Source organism: Leucopleurus acutus, assembly GCF_964270905.1.
Source record: "Leucopleurus acutus genome assembly, chromosome: X".
Taxonomy (NCBI): domain Eukaryota; kingdom Metazoa; phylum Chordata; class Mammalia; order Artiodactyla; family Delphinidae; genus Leucopleurus; species Leucopleurus acutus.
This window is the reverse complement of record NC_139148.1, coordinates 92739262-92757527: the sequence shown is the minus strand read 5'-3', so window position 1 is coordinate 92757527 and position 18266 is coordinate 92739262. Positions and strand designations below refer to the sequence as shown.

The window sequence follows — 18266 nt, the reverse complement described above, 5'->3', positions numbered from 1 at the left end:
TCTGACCAAGGAAACAAAGCTATTGTGTGGTAAATCCAGAATTTGATTCTCATTCTTGACTACAGTGTGTTTGCTTTTCCTAGTACACCACACTATCTCTCAATAAAGAATAAGTAAGATGTATGTAGAGTGCCTGGCACATAGTGGGAGCTCAACAAAATTAATTTTATTGTCCCCTAAATCTATCAGATAAATATAAGCTTATATACTTAACAGAAGTAGGATGAAAGCAGTCTAAATTGGAATTCTCTAAAGAGTACTCTTCAATTCCAAATCATCTGTGCAAATGAATCTCATTGGGAGGAAGCAAAGTCAAACCCTTGCATTTAGGTAGCCAGTTGAAATGTAAGGACTTTAAAATATACCAAGTCCTTATTCTTTGTTTCTATCAGCCTTTAAAAAGTAATTTCATTCTAATCAACGAATTATCAACCAAAAGAGATGCAGCTGCTCCTTTCTTTAATCAACATAAAATCTAAGAATCACAGCATTTTAGAGCTGGAAGGGAGTTCATCTAGTTCATGTTTTGTCACGATCTGCCAACCTGGCTTCCTCCTCCTGCCTCTATACTATCATTTGACCAGTGAGTAACTTGTACAAGGTTGTGAAGCTGGTAGAGGCAGAGAAGGGACTAAAAGAGCTAAAATCTCCTAAGTTCCAGTTCAGTGCTCTTTCCATTATACCACCCAGCCACGCAGTGCAAGTGCTCTCTAGACAGGGCCAGACATACTGTTTTAGGAAAAACACAGAATCTCCAGTAGCTAAACAAGCAGATTCATCTCTCCAACAACTCTGAAAAGCTGATCCTATCACCTAACCTTTACAGAGAAGGATGATGTGTTAAACTCTTTCCCATCATTATTTCATTTCATCCTCAAGGCAAACCTGTGGGAGTGGTTCATTCTTAGTTCTTTCCCATTTGATTGAGGGAATCCAGGCCAGACTTCAGATAAGTTGCTCAAGGTCACAGGACTAGTAAGCAATGGAGCCGGAATTTAACCAAGGTCTGACTTGAGGCCCAGCTCTCAACAACTATGATATACTGCTACTACTATTACGTGTCTCTGCCTTTTTCTCCCCCAATTTTTTTTTCTTTGTCTTTTGGGGCCTAGGATCACTATGTGCATATGGTATGGATACCTAATCACAAGTAGGGAGAAGGTTTCTGGAAAGATAACTGAAGAGGGAAAAACAGTAATCCACCTCATCTGCACAAATTTAAGACCTACCTGGATTACATTTTCCGAAGCCTAGGCCTTTGCTAGCCTCATGCAGAAACCTCTTCTTCTTTAATTACACTAATCACCTGTTTTGCCACTCAATATCCTAAATCAGATTTTTTTCAAATGCAAAGGAAAGCACTGAGACCAAAAATCACTTGGGACCTGAGACCCCTGGGCAGAGAAGAACCCAACAGCTGAGCAAAGTTTCCACCAAAACTGGAATGAGGTTAACAGGGCACAGTAACACAATCTTGTACCTGATACTAGGAAACATGCAGAGAAAACAGTGAGAGAGGAGGGAAAAAATCTGCTGCGGGCCTGAGGCTGTTAATCAGGACAAGACTGAGGAAGGGATTTCCAGGCAGGCTTCTCGGGTAGGCTTCTTCCCAGTCATTTCAAAGCCAATGCCCACCACCAACCAATTAATCCAATGCAAACCACCCTCGTGAAACAGCAGGAAAAGACGACGCAAAGAGCCCAAACAGTCCTTCTCGAGTTGCCAGCCTCCTCACTCTGTTTTCACCCTTTTTCACCAGAGAGGCAAATTCTAAAGGATTTTTCTGCCCAAACCCCCGACGCAGGGTGAATCTCGGGGAAGAGAGGACCCTGCCCTCACTCGATGGGGACAAAAAGGGCACTCGTTTTCCTTCGGAGCAAGGGGATAGGGGGAAGATTACACTGAGGAAAATAAGGGAAAATGGCCTTGGCAGGGGGTTGATGGCGCGCAATTCGGTAGCGGCACTCACCCGGGTGAGACATGGGGATGACCTCATTGCGGGTCCCCGGGAAGTTAAAGATGACGGCTCCAGACGCCCCTCTCTCGTAAGCCAGATGGATCTTGTCTGCGAAGGTGCAACCCCCGCCGCGCTGGATGAGGGCCAACCAAGAGACTTGCACGCTGCTGCCCCAGTCCCCCGGGACCGTGGGCACCGTGAAATTCGTGTGCGGGTTACAGGCGTTCAGCGCCCCTGGTCCGTCGGGCGGTACCAGGACCCCAGCCACTGGCTCGAGCGGCGAATCCTGGCCGTACACGCCCTCCTCGCTCAGCTCCCACACGGTGCGGTTCACTCCGGTGTGCGGAACCCGCCAGGACACGTTGAGGTACGCGGTCCACACTGCTTCGGCTCCCCGGGAACCGGGGGCTTGCGGACTCAGAGCCAGCAGGAAGCACCAGGCCAGCAATCGGGAAAAGCCGCAGCCACCGCGGCAGGAGACCCCGGCCCCGGGCGGCGGCCCCATGGCGCGCGCGCTCTGCGCTTCCCTAGGGCCCCTGGCACGCGCCTTCCCGGCTCTCGGTGGGACCCCGGCCTTGGCCAGGTGCGCGCCAGGTGGGGAGGGGGCGGGGAGAGACTGGCACGCGCGGCGGGCTGGGTCGAAGCCGAGAGGCACGTAACGTCGCTGGAGATGTTGCCGCAGATGCAGCTCTTCGGAGCTTCAGTCCTCTCTGCTACTGCCTTGGCCGCGTCGGGCTCCGGGGCTTTAGCGTGAAGCTCCGCCCAGCCGACTGGGGGTGGAGGCGGCTGGGAGGGAGGAAAGGACACTGCGGGATCCGCCTTTTAAAAGGGTAACAGGGGGCTTCCCTGGTGGTGCAGTGGTTAAGAATCTGCCTGCCAATGCAGGGAACAGTGGTTCGAGCCCTGGTCCGGGAAGATCCCTCATGCCGCGGGGCAACCAACCCCGCGAGCTACAACTACTGAAGCCCGTGCTCCACAACAAGAGAAGCCACCACAATGAGAAGCCCGTGCACCACACCAAAGAACAAAAGCAGCCAAAATAAATAGACTAAATAAATTTAAAAAAAAGGGTAACAGGATGGGCAGGCATTAGAATAGGATCGGAGGCTGTGTGGTCAGGTGTGTCAAGTCGTTGTATGAAAAGTGGACAGGCGAGGAACTATGGAAACAGAGAACAGAAACGCTCGTTGGTAAGATTTGAGTCCCTTTTGAATTGCAAGAATATATTTTTCCCTCGTAACGTTTGCCTGCGGGGCATTTCTGGCTTAAGGTGCCAGAATGCGAAAGTACTTCTAAAAAGTGCAGATCTGAAAGGTCTGACTTGCAGTCCAGAGAATTTGGGTAGGTGGGTGGTGCTTAAGCAGGCTATTTACTAATTCTCTAAGCGGGGGGGGGGGGGGGGGGGGGGAGCATTGCCTTTTTTTGTTTTAAACTTTTTCCTTTCCTTCTCTAAACAAGCGTCATACCTATGTATTTCCTTCTTACCCTTACCTCATACTAAATATACTGCATCAGATGCCCCTTCTAAAAGTAATCTTAGCCCTCAAAAAGGAATGACCATTTTCATACTCCTCAAAACTAAGCCTCTTTTCTTCCATTTTCCGCAAACCAGACTTACCCAAACAGATATGTCTGCGCCATTCACGACCTCAACAATCTTTCTCCATCTCCCACTAACTAAAAAAGAGCCTGACTCACCTTGACAATTCACTCACAGCACTATTGCGTTAAGATTTCTCCTTACTTTAAGTGTACAATTTTTTATCTACCCTGTCAGTTGTTACATTTAGTAGGTGCTCAATAAATATGCATAGATTAAACTGAATTAATACTTCTGGTGTCTGACAGTTATGGATAACTTTTGGCCTTGGGGAAATTACTTCTCTGTGCCACAGTTTCCTCATCATCTGTAAAATGGGGATAATAATAGTACCTACCCCATAGAGTAGTCTATATGATTAAATGAGTTCATACATATAAAGCACTTAGAACAGTGCTTAGCAGAGTGTAAAAATTGTATCTGTTAAATACTATTATTATTAAACAGATTCAGGGACCCAATACATTTAAAATAATATTAAGGTTGTTACTTTGAGGTAATAATCAGAGAAAGTAATGTTCAGGATGTTTACTTTTAGCCATTTTTTTCAGTTCAAATAAATATAATTTACTTTATCCAGCCCAACATTTGTTAAATTCCTAATCAATCATTCCACTCCCCTGGCCCAACATTTATTTAATCAATATTATTTGCAAAGATTAAGCATGGGACAATCCTGCATGTGATGCTCTTATGGCTTGAGAGAAACCTAGCGGAAAATTAACACCATAACCAAGCAGCACCTAGAATCCAAATAAATGGGCAATTTTGTGAAACATGAATCGTAGGTGTTGAAAGGGACTTAGAGGTCAAGGGAGGTATATGGGACCAATAGCATGGCACCCCCAACTACTGATGATGTTAATCTCTTAGATAAAAATTACCTAGGGGAAAATAAAAGGGTAGCATCTGTCATCTAAAGAAATGGTACGGGACTTCCCTGGTGGTGAAGTGGTTAAGAATCTGCCTGCCAATGCAGGGGACACGGGTTCGAGCCCTGGTCCGGGAAGATCCCACATGTCGCAGAGCAACTAAGCCCGTGTGCCACAACTACTGAGCCTGCGCTCTAGAGCCTGCGAGCCACAACTACTGAGCCCACGTGCCACAACTACTGAAGCCCATGTGCCTAGAGCCCGTGCTCTGCAATAAGAGAAGCCACAGCAATGAGAAGCCCGCGCACTGCAACAAAGAGTAGCCCCTGCTCACTGCAACTAGAGAAAGCCCGCACGCAGCAACGAAGACCCAACGTAGCCAAAAATAAATAAATTTATATATAAAAAAGAAATGGTACAGTTCCAGAAATTTTCTGAAATTGCTGGTGAAGACCACTCAATATTCAATCAATATTACCTGCATGATTTGGACTTCCCTGGCGGTCCATGGTTAAGAGTCCGCACTTCCAATGCAGGGTGTGTGGGTTTGATCCCTGGTCGGGGAACTAAGATCCCACATGCCGTGCTGTGCGGCAGAAAATATATACATATAAAACCTGCATGACAGTCAACTATGTTGTACTTTGAAGAAACAATGTGTTTAAAAGAAAAGAGATCTTTTATAAGATATTTACAAAAATGAAGTTTGGAGAGACATTTGTTAATATTCATTCTTTCTTAAATATTTATTGCAATCTACTATATGCCAATCATGGGCTAAGCATTGGGTTAAAACAAAATAAGACATTAACTCTGCTCTCAAAAAGCTCATAAATTACCTTTGATGAGACAAACAAGCTGATAATTGTAATATATATAGAGAGAGAGTGCTGATGTATATAGTATAAGAGCTACACTAGAGGTATGCATAGGGCAGTAGTGGGTGTTAGGGAAGAGGAACTAACCCAGACTGGTAAGTAAGAAAAAGCTTCCCAGAGGAGGTTACACCTGTGCTGACTTTGAGAGTGTTAGCCTTTCTAGACAGAGAACAATACAAGAAAAGGCACTGAGGCATGAAACTGAAAATGTTGAGAAACAACAAATACTACAGGCTCTATAAACACCAAGTGTTTGGAACCCAGAGTACAAGAGATAAAGTTATAGAGGGACAAAGGGGTCAGTTCTTGAGAGTCCTTTGGGTAAAGCTAAGGAGTTTGGACTTAATCCAAAAGCAAGGAGTAATATAATCAGGGTTTAAGCAGGGAGTAATAAAATCAGATCTGAATTTTAGTGATCATTATGCTTCTCTGTGAATAAAAATTGGAGGAGACAAGAGTAGAAGCAGGGAGCCCAGATACAGGATTGTTGGCAGTGCTCCAGGTGAGAAATGAAGGTGGCTTGGACTAAATTGGTAGTGGAGATAAAGAGAAATGGACAAATTGGTAATGTATTTTGGATATAGAATCAACAGGACTTGTTTGGAGGATGAATGAGAGGGAAGAGTTAGGGATTGCTCTGAAGCTTTTGGCTTGGAAGACTGAATGGCATTTAATTAGGAGGAGGGTTTTAAATGTGTAGAGTGGGTAGGAGGAGAAATGAGTTCAGTTTAGACAAGTTGAATTCAAGGTACCCATGATGTAACTAGGTAGAACTGTCCAGCAGGTAGTTGGATTTTCTGATTACTGAACACCTCCTAAGCTCAAGACACTTGAGAGGTGCAGGTATACAGAGACAAACGAAACAGTCCCTGCCCTCAAGGAGTTCATAGTTTAGTAGGAAAGTCAAAGAGGCAAACACACAATAACAGTATAGTGTAATACATGTTATCACTGAGAAGAGCATAGGGTGCTATGGCAACATGGGCATGGCTCTCTTTGCGAACAAATAGAGCTAATCAAGAAAAAAGAAAGTAAGGATATTCAGGCATAGGCAATAGGCAATACATGAGAACACCAGCGAACATTCAGGGAACTAACATTCAATAGTTAGGTATGTCTGGGGGAGCAAAGGGGGAGCCCGGGGAGTGAAGCAGGTCAAGTGGGTTATGCCAGAACATGAAGAGTTTAGAAATCTATGTTAAAGAGTGTGGGCTCAATGCACATGTGCACACACAGATACATAAAGTAAATATGGCAAAATGATAACAATTGTTGAATCTAGATGGTGGGTATATAGGTGCTCGCTGTAATATTTTTCAACTTTTCTCTATATTTTAAACTTTTTGTAATGATGAGTTTAGGTTGTGAATTTATATTGAAATCAGTGGATCAAACAAATGATAGTATCGACCTAGGCTTACATAGATAATCTGGATTGTATGAGGGCAAGACAGGAGGCAGAGAGACTGTTATGGAGGCTAACACCCTCAGCACTATCTGGAGGTCTAGACCAGTAGTGGAGATGAAGGTATCAGACTATCATAGCTTGATGACATGAACCATTAAAATCATCCTATGAACTCCCCTTGCTATGAGCTCCTCCTCACCAAGCAACCTTCTTTTCATCATTTAGCTCCTCCTGTAAATATGCCTACAGGGAGGTAATTCTCTGATCAGCAAACACTAGTATCTGTTCCACTGGAAGTTATACTTCTCATAATAAATTAATCAGTTGGCATTCTGGCTTATATACTGGTCTCGTGAATTTGTTTAATTGTGAGTCAGTCCCCAGGAGCCCAGGCTCTGCCAATACTACCAATCAAATTTCAAAGCTTACAAAGCTAAGAACCAGACTGTAGATCATGACTGCATCAGAGTGCTCCTACTTTATGGAGCCTTGTCCGGGTAACTCTCTGGCTTTCCCTAACCATATCCCTCTGTCTCACTGTGATTTCTCTTCAAACTGCAACAGAGCCTCGCTACTAAGGATGACATCTGTTGATCGGAAGCATCAGCACTGTCAGCAAGCTCATGAGAAATGAAGAATCTCAGGTCCCACCCAGACTTGCTGAATCAGAACCTGCATTTAAACAAGATTCCCAGGTGATTTGTATGTAAATATAAGTTTGAGAAGCCCTGAGTATCCTGAGGGTAGCCAGCACTCAGCCTCTGCTTGAACACTCCCAGTGTCAGAGCCTACTACCTCACAAAGCATCGCATCCTGAGTAGTACTGCGCTTTTCTTATTGGAAGGTTCATGGAAATGCAGTGTGATTTTGCTTCAGTCTTTCCTCTTCCTCCCACCCAACTCTTCCAACCCCAGGTCCCCAGAGTTTCCATGCTATTCCCCAGCTGTAATATCACCACTCCACCAGGGCCTTTGCTGTGAGCAGTTTCCTGGTACCAGACTTCACCTTATTCCTGACCCTCAAACCAAATTTACCAGGTCCTAAATGTATTCCTTCAGAGCCCTGCTGTCCCTAAGGCTAATAACAGCTATTGTTCGTTGAGCATTTACTATGTTCTTTACATGCATTCTCTCATTAAATTCTCACAACCATCCATTATTATCCCCATTTTCAGAAGAGGAAACTGGCTCAGAGAGAATTAGCAACCCCCTAAGCTCATACAGCTAGTAACAGAATCAGGATTCCAATGCACTTCTGACTCTGAGTATTAATAGCCGATAATGACTCAGTATCTTCCCTTTAGAGAGTGGTATTTGCATTCTAACATTGCCTTATACCCAAGAAGGAAAGTTCATGTGAAATGTTTCTTGCATGCATTTCAGGCACTGTGACCAGTGACAGAGATATATTTGGGCCAGGAGGCTTTTTGAATTCCTCAAATCCTACCACAAAGGCTAGCCTTGCCAAATATTTATATCAGCAACACTGAACTGAAAGTTGCCCTAAGCAGTGCACTATCTAATGATGAACTGGTAAACAGAGCAGCATCCTGCAGAAGCAACAGCAGGGTACCACCATGGCCGATTAAGTTTCCGATCATACTGAGTTTCTGCGGTGGTGCAGAGATGGGCCATAGTGTTCAGCCTTTAATATGTCTGCAGGAAATGAGACACCACATCTGGCTTCTTACCATTAAATGGTAAAGCACCATCTGAGACAACTAGTGTCCTGGCATCAAAGCGATGATGTGGCCACACAGCTGGACAATATAGGTGTAGAGAATGAATGACAACAAATTTCCACTCAAGGCAGTTGCCCCTTGTATAGCAAGAAGATGACGGTGGTGTGGAGAGAGAGAGCAGCCAAACAAAACAGAACAAAAAGCCCCAAATGTGATGCTGCAGCATACTTTCAAATACTATACTGTTACTTGCAAATGCAGGTAAACCTCAGTCAGCTCAAGTGGATATACAACCATTAGAAAACAGGGGATTTTTTTTGGCGGTACGCGGGCCTCTCACTGTTGTGGCCTCTTCCGTTGCGGAGCACAGGCTCCGGACGCGCAGGCTCAGCGGCCATGGCTCACGGGCCCAGCCGCTCCGCGGCATGTGGGATCTTCCTGGACCGGGGCACGAACCCACGTTCCCTGCATCGGCAGGCAGACTCTCAACCACTGTGCCACCAGGGAAGCCCAAAAAACAGGGGATATTTTTAAACAAAGATTTCATGCACTCGAAGAAAAGACAGAATTTCAGAGAGGGGCTTTACAACAGTAGGTGTGCTATATCTGAAACTAAGAACAGTCTTATACCTGTAACAGAAATAGCTACCATTGAGAACCTGCTAGGGGCCAGATACTTTACACCCATGAGATAAGTATTATATGCTACATCTTACAGAAGAAGCAACGTGCGCTCAGGTTAAGTAACTTGCTGAGGGCACCCATTAGGGAATAACCTAATGATTGGATTAGAATTTGACCCAACATCTTAGTACAAAACTACACTCTTCTCCTTATGCAACATTCCACTCCTTATAACACTACCTTCCAAAGTAGAGGTAGGAAGGAAACATATTTATTGAGAACTTACTATGTGCCAGACACTGTATGTGTATTAATTATAGCATTTGATTCTTACAACAAGTAATAAAAGCCCATTATTTTCAGATGAGGAAAATGAGGCTCAGAAAGGTGAAGTATCTTGCCAAAGGTCACACAGCTAGTAAGTGGCAGAGTTGGAATTCACATGGGAGCATATCGGACTCCAAATTCTATACCATTTTCACTCTGCTGTACTACCTCTCCACACACGTAGTAAGGATATTATTACAAGGTGGAAAGATTCGGTGTTTTTCAACCAGATATGGTAACACATTTAACCTACTAAGAACCCCTCATCAGGGTGCCCTGATTTCTTGCTGAGCAGCCCTGGAAATCCTAGATAACAGAGATTATGAAAGTACATTTTGTCAAGTGCTTCATCATCATTTATAAATGTCTACATCTTCAGTTGTACACACTCACTCCCATGCATGTGTGGAGTGGAATGCCTGAACGTGTGTTATGTGTGGAAAGGGTGTTTTTTGTCCACTGACGAAAACTGGTACAGAAAGGAATTGTACTGATAAGGATAATGCAGAAAATTTAAGCTGCGTCAAGTTGATTGCTATTGAGGGATCAGATTAGCTATCTTGAGTTTGGGGAGATGATTGAGGGGATCCCAGATTGCTAAAAAGGGATAAGAGTGGGGAAGGGCCCAAGGCATGGGAGGGCAGCAATGGCTCCAGGGGAAAGTTGGGCAGGGGAGGTGCTTGGAGGGAAAGATGGACATGAGTGATTTTTACCCTCGCCTGCAGTATCAGGACAACCTACTTGGGAAATTAATCTGTTCTCATGCAGTCTCCTCTCTCCTTTTATTTTTTTTTTAGGTTTCTAGTAAGATGAAAACTTTCAAAGAACTAAATTGGCGTCCACAAGAGATTTATGTATATTAAAAGAAAGAAAAACAATTGCTTGGGGAAAATGGGAAAAAAATGTTTTTAATGAATTGTGCCCTACAGATATGGCCACATATTTGAGGTTTACTTCCAATCCGTTTGTGCTACTCAGTAGACTAGATCCACAGAACTCCCTCATTCCAGTCTCTGTTGTTATTTTTAACTTTTCCATTGACTGGTTATGTGACACCAAGGAAGTTTCTCTTTCTTCTTTCTCAGCTACAAAATAGGGATAATAATAATGGGAAATTGTGCAGATATATATTGAACCACTTAGTGTTCCTTCAGATTAAAGCCTACCAAATCAGCTAGTGTAGCTAAAATAAATATCTATGATTTTGCCACTGCCTAGGACAAATGACAGAATCGCTGTAGAAGGGAGTGGGCCTCACAGGCATGGATAAGATCAGTTTACTAAATTAGGGAGGGGTTAAGTTCTTTAAAATGCACGTGGGCAGTAAGCTTTTTTTTAGCCTACAGACAGAATGGGATTCCTTTCTAATAGGAGCCTAATTTGATAATTCCTAGTAAAGCTGGGGCTTCTGAAAAGCAGTTTAAGAATAAACATAGTGGGCTTCCTTGGTGGCGCAGTGGTTAAGAATCCGCCTGCCAATGCAGGGGACACGGGTTCGAGCCCTGGCCCAGGAAGATCCCACATACCGCAGAGCAACTAAGCTCCTACGCCACAACTACTGAGCCTGTGCTCTAGAGCCTGTGAGCCACAACTACTGAGCCCACGTGCCACAACTACTGAAGTCCACGCGCCTATAGCCCGTGCTCTGCAACAAGAGAAGCCACAGCAATGAGAAGCCCGTGCACTGCAACAAAGAGTAGCCCTCGCTCGCCACAACTAGAGAAAGTCCACGTGCAGCAACAAAGACCAAGTGCAGCCAAAAATAAATAAATAAAATAAATAAATTAATTAAATATCATAAAAAAAGAATAAACATAGTTATATTGTAGCACATAATCACAATCACCTACTGAGGCCAAGGTATATTCTTTTTTTTTTAGAGTAGAAACTTTATTTTATTTATTATTTTTTAAAGTTTTATTTATTTTTTGGCTGTGTTGGGTCTTTGTTGCTGCGCGTGGGCTTCCTCTAGTTATGGTGAGCGGGGGCTACTCTTCATTGTGGTGCGTGGGCTTCTCATTGCAGTGGCTTCTCATTGCAGAGCACAGGCTCCAGGTGGGCGGGCTTCAGTAGTTGCAGCATGTGGGCTCAGTAGTTGTGGCTCATGGGCTCTAGAGAGCAGGCTCAGTAGTTGTGGCGCACAGGCTTAGTTGCTCTGCAGCATGTGGGATCTTCCCGGACCAGGGATCAAACCTGTGTCCCCTACATTGGCAGGCGGATTCCTAACCACTGTGCCACTCGAGAAGTCCCAAGGTTTACTCTTAGGAAGCTAAAGTCAGCCTGAGTGTGGGCAAAGGCAGCCTTTGTATTCCAAGGGGCAAAGTCAAAACTTCACAGCTGCCAACTATATGCATTAGGATTAGTTGCTGCTGGCCAGGGCTCAAAATCGATCAAAAACTTGGAGTAAACAAGTATCTGGCAATAAGTGACCAGGTACTAGCAAACAGTTGAGACAACTGAAATTAGCTGGCCTCCCACTCATGATTCACATAGTAATTAAGTTCTGTCACACCAGAATTAGATGTGTCATGGTTATGTTGGTCTCAGGAAACGGGCAAGAGACAAGCGGGCCTTCAACAATAGGGTATTTTATGGGCTTCCCTGGTGGTGCAGTGGTTAGGAATCTGTCTGCCAATGCAGGGGACACGGGTTTGAGCTCTGGTCCGGAAAGATCCCACATGCCGCTGAGCAACTAAGCCTGTGTGCCAGAACTACTGAGCCTGTGCTCTGGAGCCCACGAGCCCCAACTACTGAAGCCCGCACACCTAGAGCCCACGCTCCACAACAACAGAAGCCACCGCAATGAGAAGCCCGTGCACCACAAGGAAGAGTAGCCCCCGCTCGCCGCAACTAGAGGAAGCCCACACGCAGCAATGAAGACCCAATGCAGCCAAAAATAAAAATAAATAAAATAAATTTTAAAAAACAAACAAAAAAACCCAAAAGGGTATTTTGTGGTTACAAAAATTACTTTGGTTTGACTTCACCACAAATCATGCAGTATAAAGTATAGGAACTTTAATGAGGAAAAACACTAATGGAATCATCAAAAGGAAAAAATGTCCAGATCCACTGAACCACAGCACACTCAGGAATCCATAAAATCACTTCTCCCTTAGCTGCCAATCTTCCGATTAGCAGAGGGTGGGTATACTCTTTTCTAAGTTGTCTCTATGTAACTTTGTGTACAGATAGGATCAGTATACTTCAGGTCCTTCAGAACAAACTAGTTTGGACACAGAAGTCAACAACTGCTTAATATTCTAGATGCTGTCAGCTCTGGAGCCACAGAAAGCCTTTTAGCAGAGGCAATGAAGTGGCTCAGCAATGTTTGCTTTTTGTGGGGGGAAAAAAGAGAGAGGGAGCAGACATTGAAAGCCTGAAGCTCCTGTTTGTTTGAAGAAGAGTTTGTCAACTTTACCTTCAATAATCCCACCAGTTCATTAAATGTTTTCCTTTTGTTGAGGCGGTTATGGTTGAGGTGTTTACAGACCCGATGAGAGCATATGTTTGGGCCCTACAAGGTGTTTAGGGCTCAATACCATGATGGTTTTAGGACCTTCTGTTTGTTTGGATTGAAGGCAGTATGAAAACTTTTCAGCACACACATTCCAAGAATCAGGCTGTCTTATATCAGTGCCTTCAGTTATGCCCTCATAAGGCATTTTCAGCAGAGGTTTTCAAGTTCCGAGACAGGTGGAACAGTCAATTGCTTAAGGGTAGTATACTGGAACAAAGTAGATTTATAACGCCTGCTGTTACCCAGCCTTTTTTTTTTTTTAACAGAATCTTAGCCCTGTCACTGCTAGTCGTGTTATGTAGCAGTGAACAAGCAAAGAAGAAACAGACTTTCTGGGAAAAAAATGTGCTAGACTAATCCCACCTGATAACTGCAATCAGTATTTGAATTTAGGGAAAAAAAATGTTTTTACTAACCTCGACCCTCTGGGCCATCCGACATACAAAATGATAAGCAATAAGCATCACTGGGCATACAGGACTTATAATTTTCTCTTTTCGAGTTTCGGTGATTTAAAAGAAAATTCACACATTCTCTAATTTATTCATTAGGATAATAAACATTTTTTAGAGCTTCTAATATCTACAAAGTCTTATGATAGTTGCAACAAGGTCCCTCCATTTAGTATCTTAGTCTACTGGGGGTAAATTGTACCAAGGAAAATTTTGTGAGCCCTCTCTGTTTTTGCCTATGTGAATCTAGATTATAAGCAATACAAGCTTTAGTTGAAAGCCTAGTCTAATCTCAATTGCCTACTAATGGGGAAGAGAAGTGATATTAATTTTCTCTCAGATTATTGTAAATAGCCTTCTAATTGATTTCTCTGCTTTTAGTCTCTCCCTCACTCCAAGTCATCCTTCATATTACTGCCATTTATACTTTTGAAAACATAGCTGTGATTATGTCATTTCTCACTGTATATTGAACAGAATAGAAATTTCTAAGCTTTGATGGCTAGGATCTCAACAATCTAGGTCCATCTGACCACTGTCTCCTTTATACCTCCACTGTCTCTGACATATATGTGTATTATATATAGTATCTTCCATGCTATGCTGCATTTATTTACTTACATATCTCCTCCGTCAGAGACTGAGTTCCTTGAGAGGAGGGACCATGTATTTTTCTTCTTTGTAGCCCCTGCTCTTAGCCTGGCACATTAGAGTACATTTGAAAAACAGTAAGTGGACGGCAAGAACTGGAGGGCAGGCTGGTTGGTTTGCTGGCTAGCTGGTATGATTTTTTTTCTACTGTGTTTGTTAAGGTATAATTTACATACAATAAACATTTTTTAGTGTACAGTTCCATAAATTTTGACAAATATTCAATATATAGTCATGTAGCCACTACCACTATCAAGATATAGAACAGTTTCATCACCCCCAAAATTCCACATACTATGCCTTTATAGTCAAAGCCCCCCACCTCCTTAACCCTTGGCAACCCTTCATCTGTTTTCTGTCCCTATGGTTTTGCCTTTTCTAGAATGTCATATAAATGGAATCACTCAGTATGTAGGTTTTTTTGTGTCTGACTTCTTTCACTTAGTAAAATGCATTTGAGATTCATCCATGTTATTGCAATGGCAGGGCGTTTAAACAAAAGAGTGGTCAGAGAGATGGGTGCTGGGAAGGGGTACAAAGTCCTGTGTGAGTATAGAGGCAGGAATGTTTGCTTTTGACTTGAGAAATTAGGGGAGATTTCATGGAGAAAGCAACGTCTGTCTGAGCAGGGCCTTGAGGGATAGGTGGGATTTTTATAGGTACCAACGGTGAGAGAAGATATTTCAGTAAAGGATATAGCAGAAACAAAAGCTCAGAGTCAGGAAAGAGCAGAGGGGATTTAGGAAACATTATTTCAGTTTGTTGAGAGCATAAGAGGATGAGTAGCAGGAGATAGGGCAGAAAAGGTAGGTTAGGGTTTTGTTGACCTTGAAAAGGTATTTAGGAATTTGGTCTTGATTTATTAGGCAGTGGATAGTCATTGCAGGTTTTTGATTCAAGCTCTTCTTGGAGGAGAGTAATAGTTCTGCCTATAGGTAATTCTGTTACCCTGCCTGAGCTGAAGTAGACAGCTCTCTTTCTGGGTGAGTATACAACTATGACCCATAAAACAAGGCCACAAATGATATTTAAATATATCAAAAGCATACCAAGGATATAAAATATCTGCACTACTGGTACTCGCTAGAAAACGTGTTCATGAAATGACGGAATCTAATACTTACCAAAAGCTCTCTTATCTCTTCATTCATTTGTATTCTCTCAATTCTCTCTACAGTCAAGTTATCCAAAAGCCAAGCATTGTTCCTGGATTCTATTTTCCAGATTCTCCACAGAAACACCTTCACTGGGTTAAGTAAGAATTAATGTTATGGCTTCTGTCTTAGCAGATAGCCAATAAAAAAATCCTGGTTTAACAGCATTTCTTTCTTTTGTAAAATTTTGTTATCCACTGATATTACTCAAATTCCTATGTAAAAAGAACCCATTCCTATTTGGGATGCTTTTTTTTTTCTGGGACAAGAACAGACATTTCACCAAAGAGAATAGTATACACATGGTGGATAAGCACATGAAAAGATGTTCAACATTATTAGCCATTAGGGAAATGTTCATTAAAACCACAATGTGATATCACTGCACACCTATCAGAATGGTTAAAAAAAAAAGTGATCACACCAAATGATGGTGAGAATGTGGAGGAACTGGATCACACACACATACACTGTTGGTGAGAAATGTAAAATGGTATAGCCAATTTGGAAAACAGTCTGTCAGTTTCTTATAAAACTAAACATGTAACTACCATATGACTCAGCAATATCAGTCATGGACTTCTATCTTAGATAAATGAAAAATTATATTCACTAAAACATATATATATGAATATATATATGTGAATATATATATAGCAGCTTTATTCATAATTGCCAGAAACTGGAAACAGCCCAAATGCTCTTCAATAAGTGAATGGTTAACAAATTGTGATACGGCCATACCGTGGAATATTACTCAGCAATGAAAAGGAATGAACTATGAATATATGCAATGATCTGGATGAATCTCCAGAGAATTTTACTGAGTGAAAAAAGCCAATCCCCCCCAAATTACATACAGTATGATCCCATTTATATAACATCTTTGAGATGAAAAACTGTAGTAATGAAGAACAGATTAGTGGTTGCCCAGAGCCAAGGAGAAGGTATGGGGTGGAGTTGTGTGTCACTATAAAAGGCCCACATGAGGGAACAATGTGGTGATGGAACTGTTCTGAATCTTGACTGTGGTGGTGATCACATGAACCTAAACATGTAATAAAATTGCATAACGACTTCCCTGGTGGTGTAGTGGTTAAGCATCCACCTGCCAAAGCAGGGGACACAGGTTCGAGCCCTAGTCCAGGAAGATCCCACATGCCACAGAGCAACTAAGCCCATACGCCACAACTACTGAGCCTGCGCTCTAGAGCCCTCGAGCCACAACTACTGAAGCCCATGTGCCTAGAGCCCGTGCTCCACAACAAAAGAAGCCACTGCAATGAGAAGCCCACGCACCGCAAACAAGAGTAGCCCCTGCTCACCGCAACTAGAGAAAGCCCACGCGCCACAACTAGAGGAAGCCCATGCACAGCAATGAAGACCCAACGCAGCCAAAAATAAATAAATAAGCAAATAAAAAAGAAAACTTCAGCTGCATAAAGACCTTGTATGACCTATCTGTGCATCTCCGAGGACCCCAGACTAAGAATCCCCTCTTTAGATAGATTCTATTTTTATCCATAAATGTCTTATTTTTTGTATTGGATTTAACCAAGGGACTAATTGAAATCCCCTTGAATTACGTAGGCTACAGAAACTAAAGTTTTACCATTTCAATTATTAAATATAATGACGGAAGAAGACAGGGCTGGCACTTAAAAATAGGAAGAATTGGGGCTTCCCTGGTGGCGCAGTGGTTGAGAGTCAGCCTGCCGATGCGGGGGACGTGGGTTCGTGCCCTGGTCTGGGAGGATCCCACGTGCCGCGGAGCGGCTGGGCCCGTGGGCCATCGCCGCTGGGCCTGCGCGTCCGGAGCCTGTGCTCCGCAGCGGGAGAGGCCACAACAGTGAGAGGCCCGCGTACCGCACAAAAAAAAAAAAAAAGAAGCTAAAAATGGGAAGAATTGTTTCAAGTGCATAAAGTAATTTTGGAAGAGAACATAGATACAGATGAATAGATGTTAGGACATATTCAAGAGTCAGGCTTACCTACATAATACCAAAACAATTGTTTAAAAGTGGAACATTCAGTTGCCTTGTTCAACTAGTATCTTTTATTTATTTTGGTAGCATGTAAACATATATGATGCTAACTGTGGCAAAGGGTTATTAAAATAGAAAGGGGGAAGAGCAAGAGTTTAAATGCTGTGATGGGAAAATAAACAGCTGAGTTGAGTAACATTTTAGATGTGTAGGCAGAAAAAAGGTGGAGAAAAATGTAAGGGAAATGGTGTCTTGCAATAAGCAACTTTCTAGTTCATTGCAGTTTGTCAAGTACTTAGGAATAGAGGGCATTCATGCTTAAAGTAGTAGTCATTTACCAAAGCTCTGATGATCTTTCTCTTATTAGAAGAATAATATTCTTAAAATGTAAACAATATTCTTGCCTTCCTGGCTTTCTCCTTCAGATATTGAAATCAACTATTTTATTTTTTGAGTTGAATTTCATTTTCCACCTAAAGCTAGGTACACACCAGAATTATTATACTGAAGGTGTAGTTTTCTCAGGGTCATTGTTTATTAGTCCCCTAAGAAAGGAGTCAGATCTCAGTTATAGATACTAGTAGATGGGAAGCAGTGATGTAGATAATACAAAAGAGCAGATTATGAAAGACACTTGGAGTTGGCTTTGAAATGCATTTTTCAGCACATTTTCATTTTATGTTTTATGCAGGTGTTCCCTTCAGACCCATAAGAGGTGACTCTGAAGTAGTTTGAGTGATCAAAGAAAGTTAGCCTGAGATTTAAACACTGCCAGTGGACTAGCTGCATGCAGGTAATTAAATTAGTGGCATAACTTAGCATATTTATATTCTGTATATCGCCTTGCTCCCATGAGCATGTAACCACTAAAGAGGATCTATGAACTCACTGGTTTTATTCATTCTGGGAATTTATTCACATCTTCAAGGTGCTTGGTTTTAAAGTAATCAATTAGATTGATTTTTGTTTTATTTAAATCTATTTGTCTGAACTTGACTGAGTATCTTGGTGTTCTCTTAATTGAAAGAGTTGCCATATGATGTCAGAAGACATTGGAAACTTTACTTCAGATGCCAATATAGCATCTTACTGTTTAAATATCCTTGAGACAAGAACCAAGGTGTTTAGTCATAAAAATGCTTAACGTGCCCTCTGCT

General features: G+C 42.6%; 1 protein-coding gene across 2 annotated transcripts in view; it reads right to left on the bottom strand.

The window, feature by feature from the left end:
- The window catches only part of RNF128 (ring finger protein 128), a gene marked incomplete at its 5' end in the record, with an annotated part of 97351 nt that overhangs the window by 55932 nt on the left and 23153 nt on the right, over positions 1–18266 (bottom strand). Inside the window, one exon of one of the 2 annotated variants that reach the window (XM_082864630.1) lies at positions 1970–2669. The exons of the other annotated variant lie outside the window; for it this stretch is intronic. Coding sequence (XP_082720756.1) covers positions 1970–2462 — 493 coding nt within the window. Of the gene's footprint in view, positions 1–1969; positions 2670–18266 lie in introns of those variants that run through there. 2 annotated transcript variants of the gene reach the window in all.